The sequence below is a fragment of the Labrus mixtus genome, chromosome 5 (genome assembly GCF_963584025.1).
Source record: "Labrus mixtus chromosome 5, fLabMix1.1, whole genome shotgun sequence".
Classification (NCBI taxonomy): Eukaryota; Metazoa; Chordata; class Actinopteri; order Labriformes; family Labridae; genus Labrus; species Labrus mixtus.
Window position 1 is genome coordinate 22,336,031 of NC_083616.1, and position 27,966 is coordinate 22,363,996.

General features: G+C 39.4%; 1 protein-coding gene across 1 annotated transcript; it reads right to left on the minus strand.

The window, feature by feature from the left end:
- Nucleotides 1-884: 884 nt before the first annotated feature.
- Nucleotides 885-27,508, minus strand: zgc:63587 (uncharacterized protein LOC393431 homolog). Its single transcript, XM_061038608.1, has 12 exons — nt 27,356-27,508; nt 21,197-21,244; nt 20,755-20,854; nt 20,583-20,669; nt 19,953-20,076; nt 19,009-19,143; nt 18,347-18,464; nt 5,565-5,666; nt 5,274-5,419; nt 5,004-5,087; nt 4,858-4,915; nt 885-2,276 (listed from the first exon to the last, which is right to left on the minus strand). Exons 2-12 carry the CDS (start codon nt 21,221-21,223, stop codon nt 2,211-2,213), a joined length of 1,047 nt encoding a protein of 348 aa, XP_060894591.1. The 5' UTR covers nt 21,224-21,244; nt 27,356-27,508; the 3' UTR covers nt 885-2,210.
- Between the last annotated feature and the right edge of the window lie 458 nt (nt 27,509-27,966).

Sequence of the window (27,966 nt, forward strand, 5' to 3'; positions counted from 1 at the left end):
GGAGCTGACAGATGTAAGCCCCGCCTCCTCCTCGCAGCAGTCTTTGGCCAGTCTCACTGCTGCCGAGTTTACTATGAGCAGGGAGCGCACCAGGAGCCATGAGGTGGGCTTGGACCAAAACAACAACCGCACACATCAATAATACATTACTTGATACACCTCACATCTTTAAGTCAGACATCTTAGGATTCAGTCCCCAGAATAGTCTAATAATATTTTCCAGTAGGCCTATGTATATTATTTGGTCCTGACCTGATAAATCTAAAAAGGATGATGATACAAAAATGATACAAGAGCTGTAAGAAGTAGCATAAAAACTTCCAAAAATGAGAGAGCAGAACCCTTTTACCTTTGAATTGTGTTAGTAGGGAGGAGCGAAGCTTACAATAAAAAAAACTGTTCACTAGGCCTAAGCTTCATTAGGCATGAATGTGACAATATTACCATATTAAGCATATAATAACAAACAATACAACAATAATATTAACAATAAAGCTTACTGAAATGAATAGAAAATAAAGAGCTGCTAACAGAGTTGGCTTAAAATAACCTATAGCCTACTGTTAAAAAAATCTAAAGCTAAAGAAGCTTTTTTGGGAAACTGTTGAAGCTAGATAAAAACCATATGGCACTGCTCAAAACTAATGCTAAAGCTGTTCAGATTATGAACGTGACAGGACGTTTAACAGCATTATAGATAGATAGACTTTATTATAGCCTAAAACCGTGAAGGATAAACGGTCGAAAAGGCTTCATCGAACTGTTGACATAACCAGCTAAAATCTATCAGAAAAAATAATATTAAATGTAAGCTATAGTAAAATATGTAAAAAATAATAATAAGTATGTTGTTCAAAGTAACACTGGACTCAGGAAAAGGAAACTTTTTGTCTAAAAACAAATTTTATTGAGAGAAGTACAAAAGTTTGACACTTAAAAACAAGTTCCTACTTATATATGGTTAAGAAACAATAACTGTCTCTTAATAAGTTCCTGTTAGACATTTGCATAAGAGAGCAAAACAATAGTGAAACAAAATGATGCCAATAAAGCACAGTTAGTTTCTCTAATAAAGAAAAAATAATAATTGTTCAGTCTCAGAAAAGATAGAGGGAGTTCAAACACCATAAAGTTAAATTTTCTAGTATGTTTTTTTTTTTTTTTTTTAAATGGGAAAAGGCTCAAATACAACACGAAGACACTGCACATGTAGTGTACAAACAGAACATTAAACACAAACATTACTGAAGGAGCATATAAGACACTTTAAGTTTCTTAAACTGAACTGTTTGATTAGTGTTCAGTCTGTAGTTTGGCACGGACATTTATATCAGCAACTCTTGATGGTAAATACAAATATATTAAGAAGATTTTGTTTATTTTATTGAACAATAAGCCTAGTTATTTCATCTTAGAACTGAGCTATTCATTTTATTTATGCATATAGCTTACTGTAGAAGCTTTCAAACCAAAAAGCTAAAAAATAATTAGATTATAGTTTGCTACAAAACAAGGTTACAAAAGAAGGTTTCTAGTTTAACATAATTAAGGTCAAATTTGTTTACTTAAAAACCAGACAAATTAGACAACTCATTTATAACCACAATTACACATGGCTGTCATGATCGTCTACTGTACCAATCCTAAGCTATTAATAACATGAAAGGCAACAAATGTCATTAAAAAAAGAAAAAAGGTAAACAATCCCTTCATCCAATAACAATATAAATGAGACATGGTGGCATATGGAGCCTGGACTTGACCGTAATGCACAATTTGTAAAAATGTCAGTGTGATTGAAAACATCTTAGTACCGTACTCACTTGCAGCGCTGCAGACCACAATTCAAATTAACTGCTATATAACTGATATACAGTAGTTCATAGTTATCCCATACATCTTGTTTTCATCCTTTTTGATTATGCCTACTTCAACTCATCAGACTAGTAGCAAGGAAGAACAATCAGTGATTGTGGATTGTGACAGAGAGGAGTTCCTGAACAGCTGATGGATGGATGTTTGGAGGGAGGAGGAGAATTGAAAGTGGTGTTTGAGTTGTGCAGAAAATAGATGATGTTATCCTAGATAACACCACGTGTGTGTGTGTGTGTGTGTGTGTGTGTGTGTATGTGTGTGTGTGTGTGTGTGTGTGTATGTGTGTGTGTGTATGTGTGTGTGTGTGTTTGTGCTTCCCTTCTACTCCGACTCTCTTACTCGTCTGATTTCATCTTCATCTGTGCCTGCATCTGAACGATCATCTCTTGCATGCGCCTCAGCTAAAGAGAGAAGAGAAAAAATTAAAACAAAATCAAATTGATGGAGAGTGCCTTACATTTCAAACCATATTGAATTAAATGTCAATTTACATTCTCTTAATTTGTCTGTCATGTTTATTTTGTTTTTTTTATATCCCTGTCTTGTTGTTTATGTTTTATGGAAAGCACTTTGTAAAGTTTGTTTTAAAAAGGTGCTTTACACCAACACATCCAATTGTGTATTATATGTTGGAAGCATAGAAAACATCTACCGGTAATATAAAAATGAAAACATGAGATGATCTGAGTGACTGAGGAATTGATTTATAGAGTGATTGCAAGTTGAGGTACTCCAGATCAAATAGAGTCAGAAGTAAATAAGCTTATTCAATCTCTTGGTTCAATTAAAACCTGCACAAGAGGATGACATCAGACCTGAAGTGTGATCAGAAATAAGACTGAAGGTTAAAAACAGAAGAACTCTGCAATCGCCTAATCACCCTATTAACGCTCTCCTGTTACACCCTCTGAAAAATAGAAGCCTCTCATGAGCTACAGTAAGTAAAACATCCTTTTTTACTGCTTGAATGGTTTATTTAACCTACAAAAAAGATCATTTAGGACAGATACCAAGACTCTAAAGTTAAAGGTCAAAAGGTCGTATGGTCTTATAGCAGGCAGTGAAGAGTAAGATAAAAAGAAGAATTTCACTTTCTGATTGAAGAATTGAAAAGTCAACTAGCCTGCAGGAAAACCACAATGAGTAAGAAAAGAATCTATTTAGTGACAAGCTAAAAAAAGAGAAACCTCATGACAACATGAATGTGTTGTTCACATTCATGTCGTCATCATTACTCATTGTTATTCTGCACTCTGCATTACTGTAAATGAACTGAACACAGGCTGACTGAAGCCCGTACTATTTAGAGGTTTTCTACAGAGGTCTATTATTATTCAGTAAAATAAAGAGTACATCAAAACGTTTTTGTTCATTAAAATATGATGTATGTTTATAGCAGATATAAGCAGAAGAAAGGTGTTTAAAATGAATAAGGCATTATTTAATAAGAAGAAATAATGAATAGGCCTACATGATGGTCAAACTGTAACTGAATGTTAATGGTAAAGAAGTATATGCCCATAAATGATTGAATGATCTGAAAACTCATTAGGAACGATAAAGAGGAAGTGAAGCTTTCATTGAAGATATGATGTCTCTGTAGCTTTCTTTAACGACTATCGCCATCTTGTGGTCAAGTATGGAACTTGCGAGGATGTATATTCACAGATGTTTTCTTGTCAAAGCTATAGGGCGGTATTCTCCTCTTTTGAGAGAAAAAAGGACAAAAACTTTATTGATTTCCAGAGGCTTTTTTCCCCTGGTTAGGGTATTTAGGGTAAGCTCACCTAGAACCTAGAAAAGCTACCTGGAAAATACTAATGGTTAATGCTTTCATGTAAGGCTGCTCCAGTGTCTTAAGGATATTTGAATATGTTGCCCTGATCAACTGTAATCTGATGCTGAATATAAGGGTCATAGACATTTTCAGAACTTTTCATAACATTAACAACTTCTGTGTTTTCAGAAACAAACAGGACACAAAAACCAAGTTGGTAATTGTGCATTTTTTTTTTACATCCTTCAATATTAATAATGACTTTACAAATCAACAAACATCTATTTAAACCGACACAAATGATTCTTTTTGGAAATTCTACTACTTGACATTTATTGATTTGTTAATTTGCATACCAGTAATCATATTTGAACCTGAAGATTAATTGGTCAGCTTACTTTCTGTGCCCTGACTGACTTTGTTGTTATCATTGAAACATTTCTCCCGTTTCCTGATTGTTATTATTATTACTACAAAAATACAGTACAGAGCTCTCTTCAGGAACATTCTAAGAAACAATGGTTGTTTATCGGCTTCTTTCTAAGAAATGAAAATGAAACAAGGGACTTGTAAAAAAACTACATCCAGGAACAGTAATACAACAGTTATTGTAATTTCTTCTTCCCCCCCAGAAGCCCTGACATCATGTAAACAAATATACAACTGTCTCTGCAGCTTTGCTTTTCACTCCCTCATATTACTGAGGTCATTCCCATCATAAATCTGGGCCAGGACTTCCAGGCAGGACATGATGGCATATCCTGCCTAGGCACATTGTTTACAAAAAGCTCTGATTGCAACCCATCCACTAACGGTGACGCACTGGTGCAGCAACACAAACAGACCAATCAAGCGCGCTTGGGAAACAGATAATGCGTGCATGCTCCATGTCACAGAAGGTAAACAATGGTAGATCGCAGGCTGAAAATTAATTAATTAATTGAAGTCAAGCATGCCAGGAAAGGTTTCCAGGTTTGACCTTGGGGTCTAGCAGCAGGTACATCAAGGGGCATTTTGAAAGGGGGACATGATCATGTTATAGTGATTGGGAGGGATAAATATCACTAAGATGACATAGCAGAGGGAACTCTTTACAGCCAGTAGGGAGGGAGAGAATGGCTACAGCAACCAGTTTAACATGTGCATTTCAAGCACTAAGTGGAATAACAAAGATCATTTACTTTCTTCGCTGTACGTTTCCTTACCTCAGCCTCTTTCTGTAGCAGGATCTGGTCCTTGTCCACAACATCCTCATCCACAGCCCTGCAGAGAAACAAACAGAAGTGATAAAGCCGTGGTTGAAAGAGAGCAGAACATCTTGTTGTTTAAGTGAAATGAATCAGTGTCTCACCTGCCCGCTGTCTTCAGCCTCTCTGATCGGAAGTTCTCATAGTGCAGATCCTGAGTTACCTCCTGAAGGTCTTGCATGTGGGTCCTGAAACAAACACACATGCAATGCTTCGTTTACACACTAGGAGGCAGTATCACTCCACTGTGACCTAATTTCTTTCAGATTTTTACAACCAGCTCAATGGGGAAGATGGTTTTAGAAGACTTTCCTTTAGAAAATATTTTTACTGAAGGAGTTTTTTTTTTTTTTTTTTTTGCCAGAGATACTCACACAAGCATTGTGCGAAGTTTGAGGAAGTCATTGTGCTCAGGGTTCTCCACTTCAACAACTCCCCAGGGGTACAGACGGCCACGAATCTTCTTCCCCTTCACCTCAATCAGCTGGTTAGAGCCAATCACAGCAAAGGGAACACTCGCCTGGAAAAGAAGGTAGCGGTTAATGGGTCCCCAGAGAGACAATAGGTCAGAGAAAGTGAAATGGTCATTGAAAAGTTAAAAAAAATAAAAGCGGAGAAAGTGTAGTTTTGTAACTGCTGACGTCAGACGCGTGTCCCTCTCTCACCTTCAGGACTCTGGTCTGCTCCTTGAACTCCTCGTCCTCGTCAGAGTCGGCGTCAGGTAGCTGATAAATTCTGATCCCTTGCTCTGCGATCTCATCCAGGATCTGTTAGGTGGAAACGAGAGAAGATGGGATTAGTCATCATCGTCACAACTTCATCGTGACCTGCTGACATGTCCCACTGCACGAGGATAACTCGATGCTTAGACAACATCAGAGGGTCAGCATGACTTTCTAGAAACGGCCTGTACTCGACCATTCTGAAAAACAATCAACTAGAAAACCACTTCAAACAACGGCGTCCTTACCATCAAAACCACCAAGGTACCCTTGGATTTAAAAAAATGTTTTAAACTAAAATGTATCCCCCTTTAACTTCACATCTTATTGGGCTTCAAACTTAATTTAGTGTATCTAGAAGCTTGAAATGTACACAGTATTCTTGTTTGTTTTTAGCATAACTATCATTATTGTGCCTTTTCTGGTATTTACATGATTTGTCCTGAACTTGTTGTTTCTTTTAACTTTAATACAAGTCTGATAATACAAGCTGCTTCTCATGAGTTGTGTAGTCTAAAGGTTTGTATAGATGACGTATTTAGCCCCTTTAAACTGTGAGTTACAAAACAGCTGCGGCTCTGACCACCAAACAGAAAGTAAGAGAGCGTTTAAGACTAATAAGAGGGTGTGAGTGAGCACCTGTTGTTGCAGCAACACATTTAATTAAAGCCCCCCCATGAAGGAAACGAGGGCTGAGGCAGGAAAGGGTAGACAGGTGAAATATTTTAACCGTGTGTGTGTGCGTGTGCGTGTGTGTACGTGTGTGTTCTCACCCTCCTTTATTCCTGTGCTGACCGGTAAAGAAACAAGTTAAAACAAAGGAGCTTTCTTCTCTGCTACCCCACAGGGACAGTTGTCAGTATTTATTATTCTAAACATCAAAGCTGCGCTTTACTTTTGTTTTACCGGGTACAGCATTTTCAAATTCACAATGTGCTCTTATGTAATGGAGCCAAAAAATGTCAAGGGTTGTTTTCCTGACTTTTTGGGGACTTTCATGTACTGTAGCATACAAAAAGGACAGTTGTCAGTCAGCCAGGAGCCTGGGAAGTGAGCGCAGGTTTTCCTACAGAGCACAGCTTCTGTTTGGGCCGTTGTTATGGCTGTTGCTTGTTTTCTCAGTGAGCTCTGTACGCAGTGTGAGCAAGATAGTGTGTGTGCGCGCGCAGGGGAGACTCGGGTATTGTTGTGCGGCAGATCTAAAAACAAACAGGCTTCGCAAGACTCAGAGAAGAGCGTGACACAGGACCAGAGCTTCTATTTCCCCTTCATTCACTCAAACACAAACGATGTACAGACCGGTCGAACATGGAGGCTGAATAAACATCACTCTGGCCGGAGAGGCAGAGCATAAAGAGTTTTGGGAAACCGTGCACTCAGTGGGAAAATAAACACAAATGAGACACAATGGCAGGAAAAAATGAAACAAACATTGCACAAGAAGATAAGCTGGAGAGAAATTCACATACAAACGCAGTAAAACAGGAAAAAAATCCAACGGCAAGACCACTTGTCAACTAGGACACAAAAAAACATCTTTTGTGAATAGAAACTAGCATGGAATATCTTGAAGTAACATCTGGTCATCACTCGAACATGAGTCTGCGATCATCTGTTTCCAGACCTTTGCTAAGCCAATAGCTGCAAAATGGCTGTTTACCTGAATTATTCTGTTCCGCAACATGTGCTTAGTACAGCCTGACACCTATAATCAAGACCTCTCAGGGATCATCACATGTCAAAATCACTGCCTGCTCCAAATCCCTGTTGTCTACTGCTGATTTACTGTACATAATGTGGGTCTTCATCCCTAATGTTGCACCAGTCCTCCTCCTGCTTCTCTCTGTTGTGTATTTTCGTTGGCACAGAGAAGTTGGCAGTGGGAGCCATTTGGATTTTATGACCATCCTGTCCAGCTATAATACACCCCCCCCCCACACCCACCTCTGTATGGGTGTTATGGTTGGCCTTGCAGGTCCAGTCAATCCTGTCAGGGCAACGGACAAACAATATCACACAAGACTCTGACTCAGTATTAATCAGAATAGGAAGTCAAAGACTTATCGCCAATGTTTCTCGCTCATATTGTTGAATATGGAACATTGTTTGTGGAATTATTGCGCCAACTTAGGATACGTCTATGGGTGGAGGCTGATGCTGTCAAGTTAGAAAATGGAATACAATTGTGATAGATTGCCGGTGAATCGTTGAAGCGGTTTACTTCCAATCTAAGTCCTTCAGTTCTAGGAATAGCAGTATTAAATACAGTGTGGTGCTTTAGTGCCCAAATAAAGCAACCCGCAGGTCTATACATAGATATAATTACACAGGGTGAAGTCATGGGAGGCATGGCGAAGCGTTTTTTTCTTCAAATGCACAATCATAATGAAACAGGGTGCAAACCAATCATTACAGGGATTAACCGTGTCACCGCGTCAACCTACCAAGGGAATAATATTTTTGTGATTCTTTCTTTCTCTAGAGCAAACCCACAAAAATAAGATTCAGTCAAACACCTGCTAAACAAAGAGAAATGAATCCTGGACAAACAACAGGGGAGGAAAACAAATAGCTGCAGAAGAAAAGAGCAGAGACACAACCGCAGGGATTGTGGACTGCGCATCACTTCAGGTGACAATCAACAGGTGACCACAGGCACAAGCACACCCTAACAATGACTCTGTTGTCTGATGTGATTGTTGAGGAAGAAGCTGTGCCTCCTCTCGCCTGGCACGGTGTTTATATCCACCAAACTACAACTCTCACAGGGAACAGTACTTGGAAGTAGAATCATGCACCAGAGTGCTCTTAGGAAATCAACAACGCAGAGATGAGAAGAAAAAAAAAAAAAAAAAAGGACACAAACAATCAAGCTGCATCTCAAGGCCAATCATCACCCCTGATTAAAATGAGCAGAGACTGGGGGACACAGAGGGACCAGAGCAGCAGAACTTTTACGTAATGTTTATGTAACCTCACTACAGCGTGCCAGCTACTGCAGAGTGACCGTGGGAATGAAACGGGGCATCATTGGCATATCTGATCAGCTTTGAGTTGCTTTAAAACATTGTTTCAAACTTAGGAAACACCTTCAGGGACAGGGGAGTTTATTAAATGAAATCTGTTTTAGTTAGAGTTCTCTGTTCCTGATGAGATTATTGTAGATCCAACTGTGTTTCTACTGAGGGGTGAATAAAATAACAGCACACTTTGCAGGGGAGGGGTTAAAGTAAAGAAGCATTTAGTTTAATTCATTATGTTCAGAATCTAACACTGATGTGTCTGCTGTCTGTAATGCCCAAAATAGTACTAATGTTTCTAATAATGCGAGGAGGAACCTATAACTTTAATCTGGGTAAATAAGAGCTTCATTTGGCGGCCTGTTTATTAAGCAGGTGCTGCGTCAGAGTGAGAAAGAAAGTGGCTGAACTGTGCTGAACTCGTGAGCTGACTCTGACTTGTCTTCATTAGAATGACATGTCAGAGTGTAGATGATGTGAGTTAAAGCTCCTGTGGGGAGTGTTCATCTGGTTATGAAACACACTGAAATGAATACAAATTTTCAGTTTTCGGCTTTCAGCTTTTTTTTATTTCTATGGTAATTTTTAATGCCTGTTAACGCTGCGGGGGGGGGGGGGGGGGGGGGGGGTGTGTGTGTGTGTGTGTGTGTGTGTGTGTGTGTGTGTGTGTGTGTGTCAGGTGAAATTAGTTGCAAAATGCTGCACTTTGTTGGCCTTTTTTCACAGGAAAGACTCAGAGTGAGTGATAAGAGTGAAAGCAGGATAAGATATTTTCTACAGAAATAGTACTTAGATAGTACAAGACAAGCGCTACCACTCTGTACAGAATCTACACAAACTGAAAGTCCCCAACAGGAGCTTTGATACAGTAGCTTGTCATTGAAAGTGATTTATACTTGCGTACCTTATGGTATGGTATTAGACTTATTTATCACCAATGGTGATTGTTTAAAAATAATACCAGCAAACTCCAAGATCCCATGTGAATGTATGACCTCATGAAACTATATCTTTGTTAATGTTTGGATTGAGAGATCACCGGCAAGAAATTATACACAGTGCCTTTAACTTGAATTATTAACATACATATCCAACCCTGACTTGCTTGTCACAAAACTCTCCAATATTCTGTTAGAAAGTTTTCTAGTTGCAACCCATATTATTTAATTTTTCCGTCTCAGAAATGTGGTTTCCATAGTCTCAGGGGATCACTGAAAGCAAACAGGACCAACAGGTTGGATTAACTCCAACCATTCAGCCAAAAACACTAAAATGTGAAATATGAGTCCTGGATAAGTCAAAATATGGTCTCTATCCACATAAAATAAACACCCCACCCACTTTTTTGATAAGGACTAAAGAAGAGTTGATGAGTACCATCTCCAGCATTAAATCATGAGTCATGAGTGGTAGAAAGCCTTTAAAGTTTCAGTTTCATAATATATACCAGTTGAGGTGTAAAGTTGTTTCACCATCTTAGGGGAACTAAAACACAAAACTATTTATTCCCAAAGGAGAGGATTAAGTCAGACCCTCACATGAGGCATCACTGTGGCTCTTCAGTAAATCTGCTACACATTTAATAAACCGAAGAATACTGAGCTATGTGTCGCTGTAATAAATATTTTGGACATCACTTATAACCCACAGTTACAAGATTACATGACAAACTACTGATAGCTTGAAAAGAAAAAACTAATTCCTATCCAGATTACTACGGATATTCATCAGCTTAAACTTCATTTGCTAACCTCAAGACACATGAAAACAAATGTTTGACTCATTCCAGGAAACGCCTTTCGACTAACCGTCTCTCTGCCTGCAGGGAGTTTGAGGGGATGAGGGAGCCCCAACAATACCTGGTTCAGGGGGGTCTGAGGGATTTGGCCCTCTTGCCAGCCTCCTGCACAGACAGACACACAGACACACAGACACACAGAGACACACACACACACACACACACACAGACACACACACACACACACACACACACACACACACACACACACACACACACACACACACACACACACACACACACACACACACACACACACACACACACACACACACACACACACACACACACACACACACACACACACACACACACACACACACACACACACACACACACACACACACACACACACACACACACACACACACACACACACACACACACACACACACACACACACACACACACACACACACACACACACACACACACACACACACACACACACACACACACACACACACACACACACACACACACACACACACACACACACACACAGCTAACTATTGCCTCACTCCGTGAAATGGTCAAATCTGGCATCAGGAGCAGGAAAAAAGTTAGAGTACAGAGTTTTGTAGCTCGAGGACGCCAGTGGATCATCACAGATCGGAGGATATGTTTTAGACCATCTACAGAGTAAACCCCTCAGACTTTTCAAATATCAAAAAGTACTCATAAAACACAAAATCCTTCATGTAGCATTACTGGGAACAAAATACCTTACTGTTAAGAGGATTAAAGACACTTTCATGCATGCACAGAAAAACATTCCTCATATGCTCAGTCAGGGTCTGAGACTAAGTGGATGGTTCAGACTGGAACAGAACAGGTGGATTTATTCCAACAGGAGGTACTGGAGGAGAGTTAAAAGGAAGTTGCCACCCCCATAGAAATGTGCAGGCATCATATGAGTTATGGTGATCAACACATTTGTATTTATACACACACTCCTATTGTCTGGGGTAAGAATTAGTATATTAAAGACCACCCACCTCTCCCTCTGATCAAAGAGCATGTGGGGGAACAATCAGACTATTCATGTAATATTGTATATGAGTGACATTAAGAAGGTGACAGAGTGAGTTTAGGATTTCAGATCTATCACATTGTGTGACTCAGTCTGTTAACCAAAAAGGGGTCTCAATGGCAAACTTAACGGATACACGTGACTCATTAGAAGAACGGCAAAGTCCGGAAACCATCCTTTCAGGCCGACCCTCGAACGAGGAAACCTGCTGTTTTCACACCGTGGTGATTGTACTTTCTTTTCTTGAGAATAGAGGATTGTGAGAAATTCAGCTGCTCGCTTTATGAGGAAAAATGCACATTTATTGTTTTAAAATCTGCAGAGACCTGAACATACCACGGCACAATGAGCGCCAGAGGGCAGATAAATAAATATACCCTCGTGTTTGAAACACTGGCAGGAAAAGGTCTGACCAAAAGCGGACCGGGGGGGTCACACACCAACACAAAGCACACACCTACACACACAGGAGAACTGAATAAGAATGAAGTAGGTAAATGCGTTCAAGCTTTCCTCATGGGACACCAGGACATCTACAAAGAAACAATATTCAAAATGGAATTAAGCCTCAAATTCACTTTTTTATGTATCATCAACCAGTTGCCTTCACCTGCTGCAAAATGTAATTTTTTTACTTGACTAACTCAACTTCAGAAGTTTACCGTCTGTGTTAAAACAGTTTTATTCTCTGTTATTGCCATTTAACAAAACACAGTGACAATACTGGCCGCTACAAATAGTCCGGCACCGTTTATGGCTCCCAGAGGGGCCGTAGAGCTTGTTCACACAACAGGACTTTCATGGAGCTACTGGGGGAGAGGACAGAGAGTCGGACAATGAGGGGAAAACTGTGAGAGTGTCTTTGCCAGGGGGGTTGAATTATGGCATCTGAGAACATATAGATGGAGGGAGGGTTCTGTGCGAGAGATCGAGCGGAGATGGGCAGGGAAAGACGAGAGAGAAGAGAGAGAGGAGATGAGAAAGATGAGGGACCTGAGATGAGATGTGGGGTGAGGTCACAGAAGGGAGGGAAACAGTGGGGAGTATAGGGAAGTTAAAAAAAAAAAAAAGTGCTGAACTATTGTCTGCTGATTGTGCAGGAAGAGAGGAGGAGCTGGGTTCTCTAGCAATCTTTGACCTCTCGCTCACGAGGACAATGTCTAGTTTTCAAGTAAGAAAAATAAAAAGACAACACCTAGAGGCATGTGCACAGAATGGAACTGGTTGCCTCTTTCTAAATTTAAGCGCAACAAACTTGCTGTTATCTGTTTGAAAATGTAACATCTGAAATTTGGGTTGTAGCCAAACACTCGAGCTTTGACAAAATCAGGCTAAAATTGTTGTGAAATGTCAATTGAGATACTTGCATTCAAAAGTTTTTCCAGTACAGCAGATGACTTATCAGATGTCTGAACAGCCCTCTAGCTCTTGAAGTGACAAAGCATGGAGACAAAACAGCCTTTGGTTTAAACTGCATTGTGGGCAAAAATGAAACATTAAAGAAAACATGAAGTGAATGTTAAAACCTCAGATGGTTTAATATCTATAAAAGTTGATTTTCATGGTGCACTGACTTAATCAGAGACCAGTTGCATATGTTTAAATCATATACCGTATAAAATATGGACATAGTCTCAGTGATATCACCCATTGGCTTCTGAAGAGGCGTTATGAAGCCCAACAATTTGGGATGCTTTTTTAGAATCAAAATTCAACTAGCAATTAAACTAGTAAGAGGCTGAGGTAGAGCTGAGGCAAGCCTTAAGTCTTTATTTCTGCTGAACAGGCAGGTAATAGGCATTCTGATATGAGACCTAACGGGGATTCCCTGGCTTCTGCAAACCTGTCTCAGGTGGATTCTTGAGGAACTTCCACATTGGCTCATTTTTCAACATTGGAGGTTGCCACTTTGGTTAAATCTACATTCATTTTATACTTTAAATTCCTGACCTTTTCCTTTTACCCTTGAAAATACAGAATATGTTGTTATTTAAAAAATTAAAAATCAAGCACCAGTGGAACATATAATTCTTTTCATTAGCTTTTCATTTGCAGAGTATCTGTTTTGTCTATACAAATTTAAAAAATTGGATAAAATGGCAGTCTGATAATTTCTTAAAGCCAAGGGCGCAAATCCCCAAAACAGAGTAGAAGCAACTTATCTTCAACATTATTTCTACAAAAAAAGACTCAAAAGAAATTGAGGCTCAATGTTAACACATTTAAGTTGTTGTTCCTTTAATGATGATAAACAAAACATAAAAAAACACTCAGAAGGCATCTTTCCTTGTTTTTGCTTCCATCAGATTTCCAGTCTGAACCAGCTCTGTGCCGTCATCTATGTTCAAACAGAAAACAACCAGTAGAGAAGTTTAAGTCCAAAATCCCTGCACAGGATATGACTATAAGGTCCCAGACTGAGAGGATCAGTCCCTCAATATACCCTCCTCAGGGCAACTTATGAGCTAGAAACCACAGTGACCCTGCTGAAGGAAATTGGCATTAGAGCAAATTTAAAAAAAAAAAAAGAACACAAAGACGAAGAGGAAGAAAGTAAAAGGCAGCTGAGTGAGGCACTGCCAAGAGAGGAAGGACTGAGCGACAGGAGAGCAGAACTAAGACGATGAAAAAGCTGAACGGTGGGAGGTTTGTTAACTTTGTCGGTAAACCTGAGAAGCACAGGGCACCAGGTTGTGTCTCATCAGTGGAACAGTCCTAACACATTGCAGGAAACTTATATTGTTTTGTACAAGCTGTTTCCGCTTAAAAGACAGAGAAAATACTGTATGAGCCTTGAGAGAAAAAGGGAAGGTCTCATTTATGAGATACAAACAGCTCAGAATGGTGAGAAAGTAGCCTTCAAAAAACAAACTAATAAATTCAGTGAGAGGTACACTGGGGGTTATCAATCATCCTGGAGCGCTCAACTTCCTGGCAGGTTCCTGGCTGCTGGTGCTATGACCTCAAAGGAAGGCCTGGTGCCCCCCTGCACCGTACAGGACTGTAGGGCTGTAAGGATCAGGCACGTATACCTAAGAGCCACTTCAGCTAATCTGATCGAACCAACAAATACTCCAGATATCTTTGTTCTCCTGAGAGACACTTAGAGAGATGAATGAGCAGTCCCATGACGTTTACCAGTTACAATGATTACGTTAACAAGCACACCAGAAGCCACAACAATGTGATACTGTGATGACTAAAGATTTCTCCTGCCAGCCCCCTAGAAAAAAATCCACATGAAGTCGATGTGGGAATACAGAAAGTAAAACTCTTATAAATAAACGGTTCACTTCATAAATCTGCTTCATATACTTTTACTACTCGCCAGTATTTTCTTTTCCACCTGTTTGTTCACACTGTGAACATATCCAATTACACTTGGCATTGATATAAAGGCAAAACACTGTCATTATAGTGTCCGACTCTCTCCGTTCGTCCGCCATCTTAAGTCATGTCTTGCCTCCTGAAACTCCCCTCCCTCCCATCCGACAGGGAAACCGAGTGCGAGTCTGAAAACAGCTAGAGACTTAAAAGGTGTGATGATGCCATTTTTAATACTGTCCTGCTGTAAGTGTTGCCCTGTGTCCTGGTATTTGTTTCACAAGTAAAAGAATATCAGGATTATAAAGGCACTGTAGAGAGTAAAAAAATCCAGTTTCTCCAAGTAAAACGAAACTTGCTTAAAGCCGAGACCATAACCAAATGAATTAACTGCATAAACAGAATATACAGTATATCTCGTCCTGTTAAATAGAATCAGCTCTACTACTTCTATTTGAATCCAGCGTCACTACAAAGCGTACATGCAGAACTGCAGCATACCTATTTTGAAAAAGAGAAGATTAAAGTCGTGTATGCCCAAACTGTGACCAAACAAGAGATAATGTGCCCTCCTCGGGGACACAAGATGCCATTTATAAACGTTGGGCACATATCTCAATTACGATGCAGTTAGTGCAGGAAGTCAAAATAAATTGGAACGTTTTTTTGTTGTTGTGAAAGACAATTTTTATGAATGTAGTTCAGAAATAAACATGTTCCTCATCATAAGAATCAGCAAATGTATGATTTTTTTGGCAATGATAGTGTGTTCTTTTGTGTGTGGGCTTGTGTGCGTGAGTCAGTCCTTTTTTTTTTGAGCCAGCAGCTAATTGCTCCTGAGTGTACAGTGGGAAATGTCTGTTAAGAGAAGACTTAACAGAGCATGTGAACAAACTCATTTGGACAGATAGTTTCAGTGCAGCAGAGAGGTCAGATCAAAGCGATAGTGTGACAGAATTTCCCCTTGCCCACTTGTTCAGTAAAAGATGTCAAACAAAGAACTAAATGTAAAGCAAAACAATAAGAATGTTTTAAAAAAAAAGGAGTTTTGTTAAAACTCTAATCAAGGCTGCTGACCTTCTACATGCTGCCAGCTGAACCAGAAAGCCAACAAGCTAGGGGGGGGGGTTTCTGTAGTTTGGGGCGGGGGTCAGCGGTGGCAGGAAACATGGTTTTGTTCCTTTTAAGTGCCAGAGGAACACTCAGAAAGTTTGAGGAAGGTCACCATACAAAACAACTGTACAGAGCACAATTCAGCTTGTAGGTCTTTTAAGGACAACATAGAGGGGGAATTTCACTTTTGATGCTGAGGCAAAATCCATACTACTGAAAATACAGACATGTTTTTAATACCCTTATGTAGCAACTGTGAAATTTTCTTTTCTTGAAAAGAAATGGAGGAAAAAAAACATGGCCCTGTCATTCTGAGATGCTGCATCAGCGACTTTAAGCAATCCAACTGTTTTTTACAAAGAAGAGCCTGACACCCTGCCAGACCACCGGCTCCGGGCCCTGAATGAGAGGCGGGCAGGAGGTCTTGGCATGTGCAGGCAGGTGGGGGACACTGGGGCTGACTTCCAATTAAAAACAGAATGAGGTAATCTGGTTAATGTTTTGCTTCTAAAGTGCTAGAAAACAGTAGAAGGCCAGAATAAGTTCCCAGAGCCTAAAGAGAAATTTTAATATCCCTTGGTCCCTCACTTAATGAACCAAAAGCCAAAGACATTCTGTTCATACTGATGTAAAGCTGACAACACCAGCAAATATTTACATTTCGTAAGCCAAAGCCTCCCATGATCTGGATATTTGTGTTGTGTGCTTGAAAGTGAAATTACGTTTTTGTATTTTCTTATGGGAAGATACAGATATTTTAGAAGACTGTTGTGAAATTTCTGTGCAGATAATTAGAGGTACAGCCCACTGAGGGCAAAATGATGCGTGCGTGAAATTACCTTCAGGACTTTGTGATGGACTTCTGACTTCTTCATGCCAGAAGAATGATTGCATAATATCAGAAACATGTAGAACCTCCCTCACTTCCAAGTTTAAAGGGGAGTTAGTGTTGACATGTCACAGGCTTGAGAGGTTGACATTTATATTTGAAGATAAATGGAAAGAGTTTGTCGATTAGAAGTACCATAATCATAAATGTCCTTCTCCAAAAAACAACAACATGCATAACAATCTAAAAGGAAAATGCATATACACTGTAGATAACATCAGGCATTATGGAATGTGTGCTGTTTTTGATTATATACATTTATTATATGCACATTTGTATTTGTATGTATTTTTTATTATTATCTTATTGATTTTATTAATTATGTTGTATTTGAAATATTATTGTGCATATTCTTTTGAAGTGCCTTTATAAGTGTGTGATTGTATAAAGAAGGTCAAATCTTTAGAAACTGATGCGAGTATTGTTTGATGAATAATTACAAAAACATTTTAAACAGAAATGAAAGCTAAAGAACATTTGGCAGAAAGTGTACAGCAATTTCACAGAGTTGCCATGAAGGTTTTCAAATTCATTGTTTAACTTTGAGCAGTTTTTTGGGGGGTTTTTGGTTTTTTTTTTTTAAGGATGCATTACAGAGACGGGGAACGTTTTGAGGAAACAAAAAAGTACAAAAAAACCCTCCTGTTTCATCTTTCATGAGAGGTTATCAGCTGAACATGTTGCAGTGAGCTGTATGCAGGTGGTATTGGAATACTGCGTCTCTCCTTCTCTGGAAAGCAGGAAGCGGAGGAGCGTGCAGCCCAGCAGATATTTGGGTCACCTCCAAGAGGAAGTATCTGGGACAGTTTGAAACTGGATGAGATGTGCTACCTCTTTATTATATTCAACACTCTTTTCCTACTGTTGTGCCTTTTACTGTTTCCTCTCCTATGCCGCCCCTCCCTGAACTCAAGCACAATCTGGCTGTATCATCAAAAACACAAAATGTACGCCGTGCAACACTGCATGAATAAAGGGATGTATACGTGGGCTATCCCACTGCTATGAGCGAATGCCAGACACACAAAGCTGCCAATAAGGAGATATGATTTCCATGTAGTCAATGAATTGTTCAACAAGCCACTTCCCATTGGCTAAACCATACCATCGGTTGGACAAAAGCAAAAACAGTACCCATTATCATTATAATAATTGCTTACACATTCCAGTGTTTTCATAGACCGAGGGTAAATCAGAAAGATGATCTCATTAATCAATAAATCAATCATGCTTTATTTATATAGCTTCTTTCCTACAAATCAAAAGCATCTCAAAGTGCTTTATAGGGATTAAAAACAGCTAGTGCTGAAAGGTCATCAGATTATGAATCTTCATTACCGGGTAGATTATTGATTGTTATTTACCTACCCAGAGATAAAGCAAATTTAACTATATATCAATTTTGATCAATTAACAATTGTGTGTATGTGGTGTGTGTGTGTGTGTGTGTGTGTGTGTGTGTGTGTGTGTGTGTGTGTGTGTGTGTGTGTGTGTGTGTGTGTGTGTGTGTGTGTGTGTGTGTGTGTGTGTGTGTAGTCACAAACCCACCCTTCTCTTCAGACGATCCCTCTCTCTCAGCGTCAGTGTGTCAGCCTTGGCGATGACTGGGACTATGTTGACTTTGCTGTGGATGGCCTTCATAAACTCCACATCCAGAGGCTTAAGACTAGACAAGAAGGGGATCACAAAAAAAGACAATAAAAATATTAAGACACTGTCTAAGAAGACAGCAGACGCAGAGGAGGAGACAGTCTTTTCAAATAATAAAAATGAATTGGGGGACACGAGAGAGATCGGAGATGATAAAACTGGATGTGATGTTAAATAACGTAAGAGTACTTGAAGACGTGCTTAGTTAAGGATAGTACAATAACTTAAATACAGATCAGAAAGTACAATTAGGACCATAGTCAACTATTTTTGCCTTAATAGTAGGAAATATTTATGGTGCAACACCTGTTAGCAGCTTATATGTTTAATTTAGACATAAAATCAAGTTCTACATCGTCTGTATTAATGTGTGCTGGTGGGTGATACAGTTTGGCCTCATAATTAAAATACACCAAAATCAGGATTAATAATAGATATGACTTTATTCCACAGCTACTTCCAGAAAGGAAACTTTTTGCTAGAAAGTGAAAGTACCACTTAGTAGAGTAACATCAACCATTGCTAGCTGTTGGTGTCTGTGTAGGTTACTGTTTGTTTACCCGTGTCCAAAGGGAGATATGAAGTAGAAGCAGCAGTGCACCCTGTTGTCCACGATGTGTCTTCTGTTCAGTCCGCTTTCATCGTGAAGGTAACGCTCAAACTGATTGTCGATGTACTGGATGATGGTCTTGAAACTGAAGTCAGACAGAGAAACATCCAAAAGACTTAATCACCATGAACAATCAATTCGACCACTAACAATAAAAATAACTTTCGCTTCAAGGAGGGGAGTTTGTACACATCATTTTGAAGGCAAGGAGAGGTTCTTCACTGTCAAGAAGCACTATGTTGTACTCCCTCAAGACAATGAAGTGTGTTTATCACCTGCCTGGAGATCACTATTGCTGTCAAAAATGTCAGTATCTCCAGTTTTTTAAATGACATGTATTTCAGTTGAAGAGGTTTTGTGTTCCTCTATGACCTGAGATAACCTTTACCCTCTACTGGATAAACTTTTAAAAAACATGGTCAGAGAATCTTTCAGGCTCACATTATAGTACAAAAATCAAATTGTAGGCAGAATCATGTCTCTATGTTGGTTGTGTCTGTTAAGCAGCCAAAAATCTGAACAACCCATTTAATTTAGTAAATCACAACTTAACTCTGTCCAGCTAAAAAGCAGTTTGTGTAGTCCTGTTCTTACTTTTCATCTCTTTTTGGGTTGATTCCTTTTTTAGCCTTTGAATCATAGAGTTTTTGTCTATGAAACAGGAGAGGGAGGCCCCTTTGACACTACTAACACCAGAATGTCACATCTACACACACACCAACACACACACGCAAGCAGACACACACGGAATGAAGAGGGAGGAAACAGGGAGTTGAGATGATTTTGAAAAAGTGAGTTGTTGAGGACAGGAGGGAAGGATGAGCGAGCACGCTGGGCAGGAAACTTGTCCCATGTTGTTATCACTCCCTGCTCCTGCACGGCTCATTAACACACCAGTCCTGGCTGTTGATGGCGTCGCCGTATCCAGGGGTGTCGACCACAGTGAGGCGAAGCTTCACTCCTCTCTCCTCGATCTCCACGGTTGATGCTTCAATCTGCACCGTCCTCTCAATCTTCTCTGTGGAGGGGAAGTACGAGAATAATTGATGGGCAGTGTTACAAACAAAACACTTCAGAAAATAAATTCATAACATTAATTTGGAGAATTCCTTCCTATAACATGCGCTCATACAAGCCACAAACCACAGGGTTTCAAGAAGGTGGATACGCCTTTTGAAAATTAAATCATGGGGTTTTTTCATCTAAAAACACGTTTTCTGACAGAATTGTTTTCTGCACAATCTGCACAGGGAGGGCCTGCAAAACAAGCCAGAACAAGTCCTGATCCAAGTCAAGTCAAAAGAAAGGCAGGGTCATATATTGAGACTAAGGCATTCTCAACATTCCTCTTTAAATAATACTCTGCAGGAGACATTGCTGCAGACATTTCTCTCTTATTACAGTGTGCATTTAAGTGTATGTGTATGCACGTGTGTGTGTGTGTGTGTGTGTGTGTGTGTGTGTGTGTGTGTGTGTGTGTGTGTGTGTGTGTGTGTGTGTGTGTGTGTGTACTGGGGAGTCTACCTGCAGCACCAGGGATGTAGCGTTCAGGGTACAGATCAGTGAGGAACAGGCTGTTTATTAGTGTTGATTTCCCCAAACCAGACTCTCCTGAAAACAAAGACGGTGAAAAAATAAAGCTCTGCTCTCTGAAGAAGCCTTAAAATCTACATTAATAGAGAAAAAGATCACTCACCAACAACCATTAGTGTGAATTCAAACCCTTTTTTCACCGATTTTCTGTGCACTTGGTTTGGCAGGTTGGCAAACCCTACATAACCTGTAGCATCTGGGAACTGCAGAGCACAAAAAAACAAACAGTGTTCAAAAAGTGTCAAATATTGAAGACGTCATTAAGTAATGTTAAATCAAAGGGAATTTGTTGTTTAATTGCGTTGAGTGAGATGGATGATGATGCTTCACTTATTAATTCAACAGGCAATAAAGTCCAGCCATGAAACACTTGAATTTATACAGGATATCCTCTCTGGATGCCTGTGTAAGCATGTGTACTTGAGATTAAAAGTGCCATGAATCTTAATGACCCCCCCCCCCCCCCCACCATGTCCAGTGAATCTGAGTTCAATGTACTCATGTAAGAGCTGTAAAGGGGGTGGACATTTCTGCCTGTTACTAACCTTCCCTTTTTCTCCAGACTGAGACATCGCTTCTGTTTACTGATGAGCCTGTTGGTGGAGGAATAAAAACAGTTTTAAAAAACAGATAAGAGTAACATTTCCTCTACAAGTAGAAAACCACTTCCTCCTCTCACCTTGATTAAATTTGTCCTCGTACACTCAACAAAGTTTTTTATTCTTAAAATAGAAAGTCTTCTACTACTCATGCAACCCATACACCCAACATTTTTAAACTATAAGCTCAAGGTTTTATCATTTCTTGGTGTTTCGTTGATCCAAAGATCAGATTTGAACAAACAGCAAATGAGAGGACACTCTATGCAACCATACATTTGAGTCCTGGTCTGGACTTTTATGCATAAAGAATGGCTCGCCAAATGACTGTTTGGTTTGTTTTTTTCTCTATTTAGATCAAACTGATTTTCTTTTATCCTCAAATCTCTTGCTGCCCTGAATCATCTATCTCGTGGTAATATTTGCATTTTGGGCTCAACAAAATAATGTGGCCCTTGGGAAATTTTAATTTGCAATTTGAAGCTGCTCTGTTGAATAAACCTGTTTCTGTTTCAGCTCAGAAATGTTTTATGTCTGATGTGCTGTTTAGAGTCTTTTTTTTAACCAAAGCTAGGGTTCAGTGATTTGTATTAAGTCCATCATGTATGTTATTTTATATAAATGTATCAATATATATATTGGATCTGGGTACAGTTTTTTGGAATCATTGTTAAGTGATAACGTGACTAAAAAGAATGGGGACTTTATGGTTAATACAATAAATGACATTAAGTATGTGATTCATCAAATTGATTCATAAATATTATAAATTATTACAAAATGCAAAAAAAAAACAGCGATATCAGCAGACCAGTTTATAGAGTCAGGTGATGTGATTTGTGATTTATTAGCAATTTTCACACAAAAACACAAATCTTAAAAAGTAATTTCTTCATGTTTGCTTACTTCTTAGGTATCTAAAGAACATAGATCGCATTGAGAGTATATGTTGTTAATTATAACATAATGCATCCCCTCTGATATTTAAGCGACCACACTGTTCTTTCACACGGTCACAAAGGGAGCAGAGATGAAGAGCTCTGGGCAACAGGTTTGTATCAAAACTTCCATTAAACTGTTACTGCCCTGTGCACCTCATACGTCTGCACCACTATATGAGCCCGAGCAGACGACAGAGCAGCAAGCCCCCCCCCTGATAAATTAGCCATGTAATGACTGAGCAGGAAGAACAGGCTCCATTTTATCACCAACAGTGGCCTTTGACAGGTGGGGTGTGATAAGCATTGGAAAGAGGCTGGCAAAAGGAGATGCACTCTGGTTATGTAATGTCAGAGGTGGAATGGGAACCTTAATTGACCGCTCTTCTTTGGCATGTGACCAGCACACATTTGTGGATGTCTTAGATGGTAGTCAGGGGGCCTCTCTATCTTTATGAAAGTGGGCAGAGACCGCTCATACTGACAGGGTGATTTCACCGAGCCCACCAGGAGAACAATGGCTGTTTATCCCTCTGGTTCCTGAAGCTTTTCCTATACAGGGAGGCTCAGCTGAGGCAGGAGGGAGAACACGTGCCTGCCCCCTGACCACATTCAGGACCCACCACAGGCCAGGACAGCAAAGGGGGTGGGACACCAAATTTATTGGGTTGAAGAAACCCAGGTGAGGGGTATAGCAGTGGTCAAAAGGTAAACCTAAAAGGTAAACTGAGTCAAAGCGACAGACAACATATGAAGTCTTGTCTAGAGATTGAAGATCGATGGAGGAGAACACAGTGGGAAGTGGGAACATACAAAATAGTGTTAGAAAGGTATGGAACAAAATTTGACTTTGTCAATGTTTGACGAACAATTATACACCTTAAGCTCAAGTCCATTTAAGTCATATCTAAAGGCAAACACCAAAAAGGTTCAAGTTCTAGCTTCTCATGAGTGACATTTATATCTCTGTGATGTAACAATGAATTATTTGGGCTTGGAACATTTTTGTTCAAAACAAGATTTTTGGAATCCTTAGGAAAGGACAGTGTTCTTAATAATTAAAAATTAATTAATAATAATAATGTTAACCTTATTCATTCATCGGGGGAGAAGAGAGAGAATCCTCCCATGTCTCGCCGCCAACCTCAATATCATATTTGTTATTGTTTTGATTGAGATGGTTCGATCCATTTACCTCTGACCTCAGATCTCGGACAGCTGAGTTAACTGCGTTTGTGTTAGTGTTTGCTAACTTCAGTTTAACACTGCACCCTCATCGCAAATGTCTCTCAAAATCAAAGAAGTTTTTAGCTGTTCAAAGTGCTTTGATTCCTCTCTCTCTCTTTCTCTCTCTCTCTCTCTCTCTCTCTGTCACCATGCACTGATTTCTGGTGGCTAAACCAATCAGGACAGTGCTGGGGCTGCAGCCAACAGAGGCAGGCTCCACTGTGCCGTATGAAAAATGTGAAACTCTTATTACTAAGTACATTGTGGCTTTCCATTTCAATACAAACCACATTAGTAGACTAGAAAAAAATATACTGGATTACAGATGGCTTGTTTTTAACCAGTCCATTTAAGAAGAGATATAAATAAAGTTCTCCTATGAAGGGGATGGGTGGTGGGTTTAAAATGAAATACATTATGGGCTTATTTATTATTAGATTCTACGGCTTTACATTCAGAAAACATAAACAGTGAATGTTATATCTTACAGTCCTAAAGAATACTTATACAGTACCCCAGTAACGAGGTCTTTAAGTCTGGCTGTATGTGACCAGTCCACATTACTTCATGCCCCCCTCCAATCAAAGCAGTCTAGAACCAGGCCTAACTGACCAACCAACAATGGCAACTGTAAAGAAAATACACTATAGTTGATGTATAAATATTTTCAGCCATCAAAAGGAAATAAAGACAATAAAAATGACCGCTCTTTGTTAATAATGCACAAATGTAATTAATGTAGTGGCCCACACAGGCGTCTCCATGTGCATCTCACACGAACACACGCCACAAGTGTTATTCCCCGACAGGCTCTGTGGGAACCAGCAGCAGATTAATTAAAGCGTTCCAAGATTGTAGTTGTAATATCACAAAGACAACACTACAGGACAGACAGGCAGGAGGCACACTTCAATAAGACTCGCTTAATAATGGCCATCTAATCGGCTGGGTCGCTGAGCTGCTTACACACACGTACACACAGCTATCAACGGGCCAGACATGGGGGAGATTAAACAGTTAGGGCCAAAAGGGAAAAATGCCACCTTAGTTAAGCCAAAGTTGTTGGCATGTAGTGCATTTACAGTTGATTTATTGTCTGGCCTGATGCCATGAAAGGCAAGCAGCGCTTGTAGAACTATTCACCTTCCTGACAGGCATTGACGAAGGTCCTCACACCCCCTCTCCCTTGATTAAAGACTTAAATGCTCTTATTGGAAACATTGAAACAATCATTTTACACCATGGAGATTTGCTGAACTCAGTGGCACATCAACAAAAATGGTAATTTACTGGCAACTAATCACAGCAACAGGAACCCCAGAGTTTCTGAGCATATTAAAGTGATGTTTGGCTCTAAATACACATTACAACTAAAAAGAAACAGGTTGGGCTCGACTGTAATTAAGTAGCCCCTGTGGACCAAAGGTAGCGGTGGTGGACAGTAATAAAGATATAATAATGGTTTTTAGGCCGTTGTTTTGGGTACACTTTATGATATGAGAGAGGAAAGAAAGCTACAATAGTCGGAATGAAAAAGCCCGTTAACCATGAGGAAACCAGCAGGCTTGTTTATACCACACACTCAGAGTTTTAAGCACAGGATGGAGCGTTTATGATGATGGGGACAGGGAAGGAAATGACTAAAAACAAGTGGGAGTCATACAACAAAAGATAAATATCCTTAGTAGACTGTCTTACTTTGACAGCTGCAGTGTACTAATGTGAAACTAAAAACTGTGGGTTCAGCTCTTTGTAAGATAGATTCATTTTAGTAATGTATGATAGTTTCAGGTTATGGGATCAGTGTGAGTTTATCTAGTTATTGAATGAAAAATAAATACATGAGAAATGATTTAACAAGTGTTTGTTTACTTTATAAATCCCAATACTGGATATGAACTTCCATTATTTCACTTTTATTAACAAGAAGAAAAAAAACTATCAATCAAAAGAGCATTAAAGAGAAAAAGCACAACACATATCAACTACATTATTTCCTGTTTTTTTTTTTTTTTTTTTTAGAATGTCTCTGAATAATATCTTAGTAAACTAAAAAATATCTTCTTTTTTCCTCAAATATGTGAATATCAAGTGACTTCAGTTATTCTAATAAGATTTCACGTATGACGGCAACTATAAGTTTCAGGGACAAAAGATGTGTCTATATATTTTTTAATGTTCCAGGTTTTAATATCTTCACATCAGGAATTACATTGGCAGGATTGTTTTGCATAAAAAAAGTTTTCCGTTGTTGCTGTATTTGCTTGAAAAATACATTCTTAAACAGATATTTTCTACAAATGGTTCAAATGAACACTGAAGAACAATTGGACCTTGAAAAAAGGTGTAACTTGTGGCCGTACAGGTTAAGATGATTATAGCGTCTTCACTGTAAAATGTGTACGGAAGTGACAACAGCATGGTAAATTTGAAGCTTGATCCAAAGGCAACTGGGCTGCTTGAAGATCTTTAATCAGTCCAGCTGTCTTTGGATCAAGCTTCAAATGTACCATGACCTTTGACCTGGACCTGGGTGACTGAGAACCTACACAGACATACAATAGAAAATATTTATCAAATGTGAAATGTGAAATAGAATAGTTGTTTTCTGTCACCACAGTTAATCTGGTCCACATAAGGATGAAATTGATCTGTAATGTCTACACCTGTGTTTTAAACACAGACTAGTGGACATAGGTATCCTGCTGTGTGATATCATCATTGAGACTTCTGACACCATAGTTCATTTCCACTTTGGTCTGTCTGTGTGAATCAAGTTTTGTTTTTCCATTCACACCAAAGTGCAAAACGATAGGAAACATCCCCTTGTAGTTTAAAGTGTCAGACAGATGTCTTCCCTAGTGCTTCTGTGCCGGCCAGTGTTTATGAGACTAGGTCAAAGGAAGGGGAAAGGTCAGGGAGCGGTGAAGGTGCAAGATCACAGGCCTAACACGAACAAAGAGGTGTTGCTCCTCTGATGGCCATCTTGGTATAAATCTATGTTGTTTCTGAAATATAGAGCAGCTGCTGGGTCAAGATTACAGTTCATTCAGCCTGTGTGAAACATGCATGTTTTCCCTGCGCCAAAACATCAAGCAAAGATGGGTGATAATGTTTCAATAGTGGCAACAGGCCACGTCTACGATTGGACACATAATGAGAAAATGTTATTCTTTCCCACTGTTATTGTAAAGTTGTCTAAACAGAAAATTTATTTTCGTCCAAATATGCTTTACAATCAAAGGTCAAGGATTAATCGGATGTTAGAAAGCTATTTCACCATCTAGGAATCTTACAAGGGAGGGATTATGGGGAATTTGTGGAATTTTATATGGGGCTGATTTATGAATATTTACATGAACTGAAGTGTAAAGTTCCCTAATTTAACAAGTAGAACAAGGACAATGGACCCTCAATGTGTCCCGGAGCACTTGGTGGTAAGCCTGTGTGCTCTTAATATGTTAAAACTATCTTAAGGCGAAGATTTTTTTGTACATTGGAAACTGTTTAAAACTTTTAAAAGACAATACTAGAACAATGCTTCAGTGACTTGCCCGGGGATTTTGAAACATGTAGGCCTGTGAGTGTTACAGTTAGGTGTCCACCACACCCTGTCAGACTTCAACAAACATCAACTAGCGTTTCAATGTTCAGTGTATGTACACAGCTTCGTTTAATGTCGTAACTCCTTTAACTTTATTTTTAACTAAACTATTATGATAAACCGAATTCAAGACTTATAAGGCACTGAAACTTTGTTAACGTTAAAATTAGGCTACATGTCAAACTTATCCAGCAACAGTTGTTACCGCGACTGGTGTCATGTTGCCAGTTAGTTTTAACCACTGGTTCTACTGGTGTCTCCTTCAACCTGATCCGTCCCACTCAAATACTTTGAACACGAAAACAAACAACGACAAAACACAGTGAGGTACCTTACCTGATTGTAAACTTTGAAATATTGTAAATCAACAGAAGCTCTCTTCCTCTTGCCGCTGTCCCAGCCCAGGAAGGGAAACCCGGAAACCGTCCCTCGAAAAAGTCCGCCCTCGTCCCGTTTCATTACAAACGGCTTTCTTGCTGCGCAACTGATGCCATTACGGCTCAACAACACGACGGCTGACCCGAGAGACGTCCTACCGTGTTAGATCCAACATGGCTGCCTAAGAGTTACAGTCTCCGTGCTTGTCGGCTCGTAACTTAAGAGGGAAAAGTTTCATACTGTTAGAATGATGTAGGCCTGATGTAATGTGAAAGGCCAAGCTGTAATGGGTTTGAAGAATAATGAGTTCATAAACTGTGGACTTAGATTTGATAGCCAAATACAATATTAATCAAACCATATTAATATGTATGTGGTATCATCTTTATTTTGATGGAAATTAAGCATTATTCGTTATATATTGTTTTATTTTTTTTATATAGGCCTTCTTCACAGTCAGGCTGGCTACTTAATATTACAGAAAAATAAGTGTTCTATAAAAATAGGCAAATTAAAATAATATGTGTTGACAAGTTTTGGTTCTAGCCTAAATTTTAAAAAGAATGGTA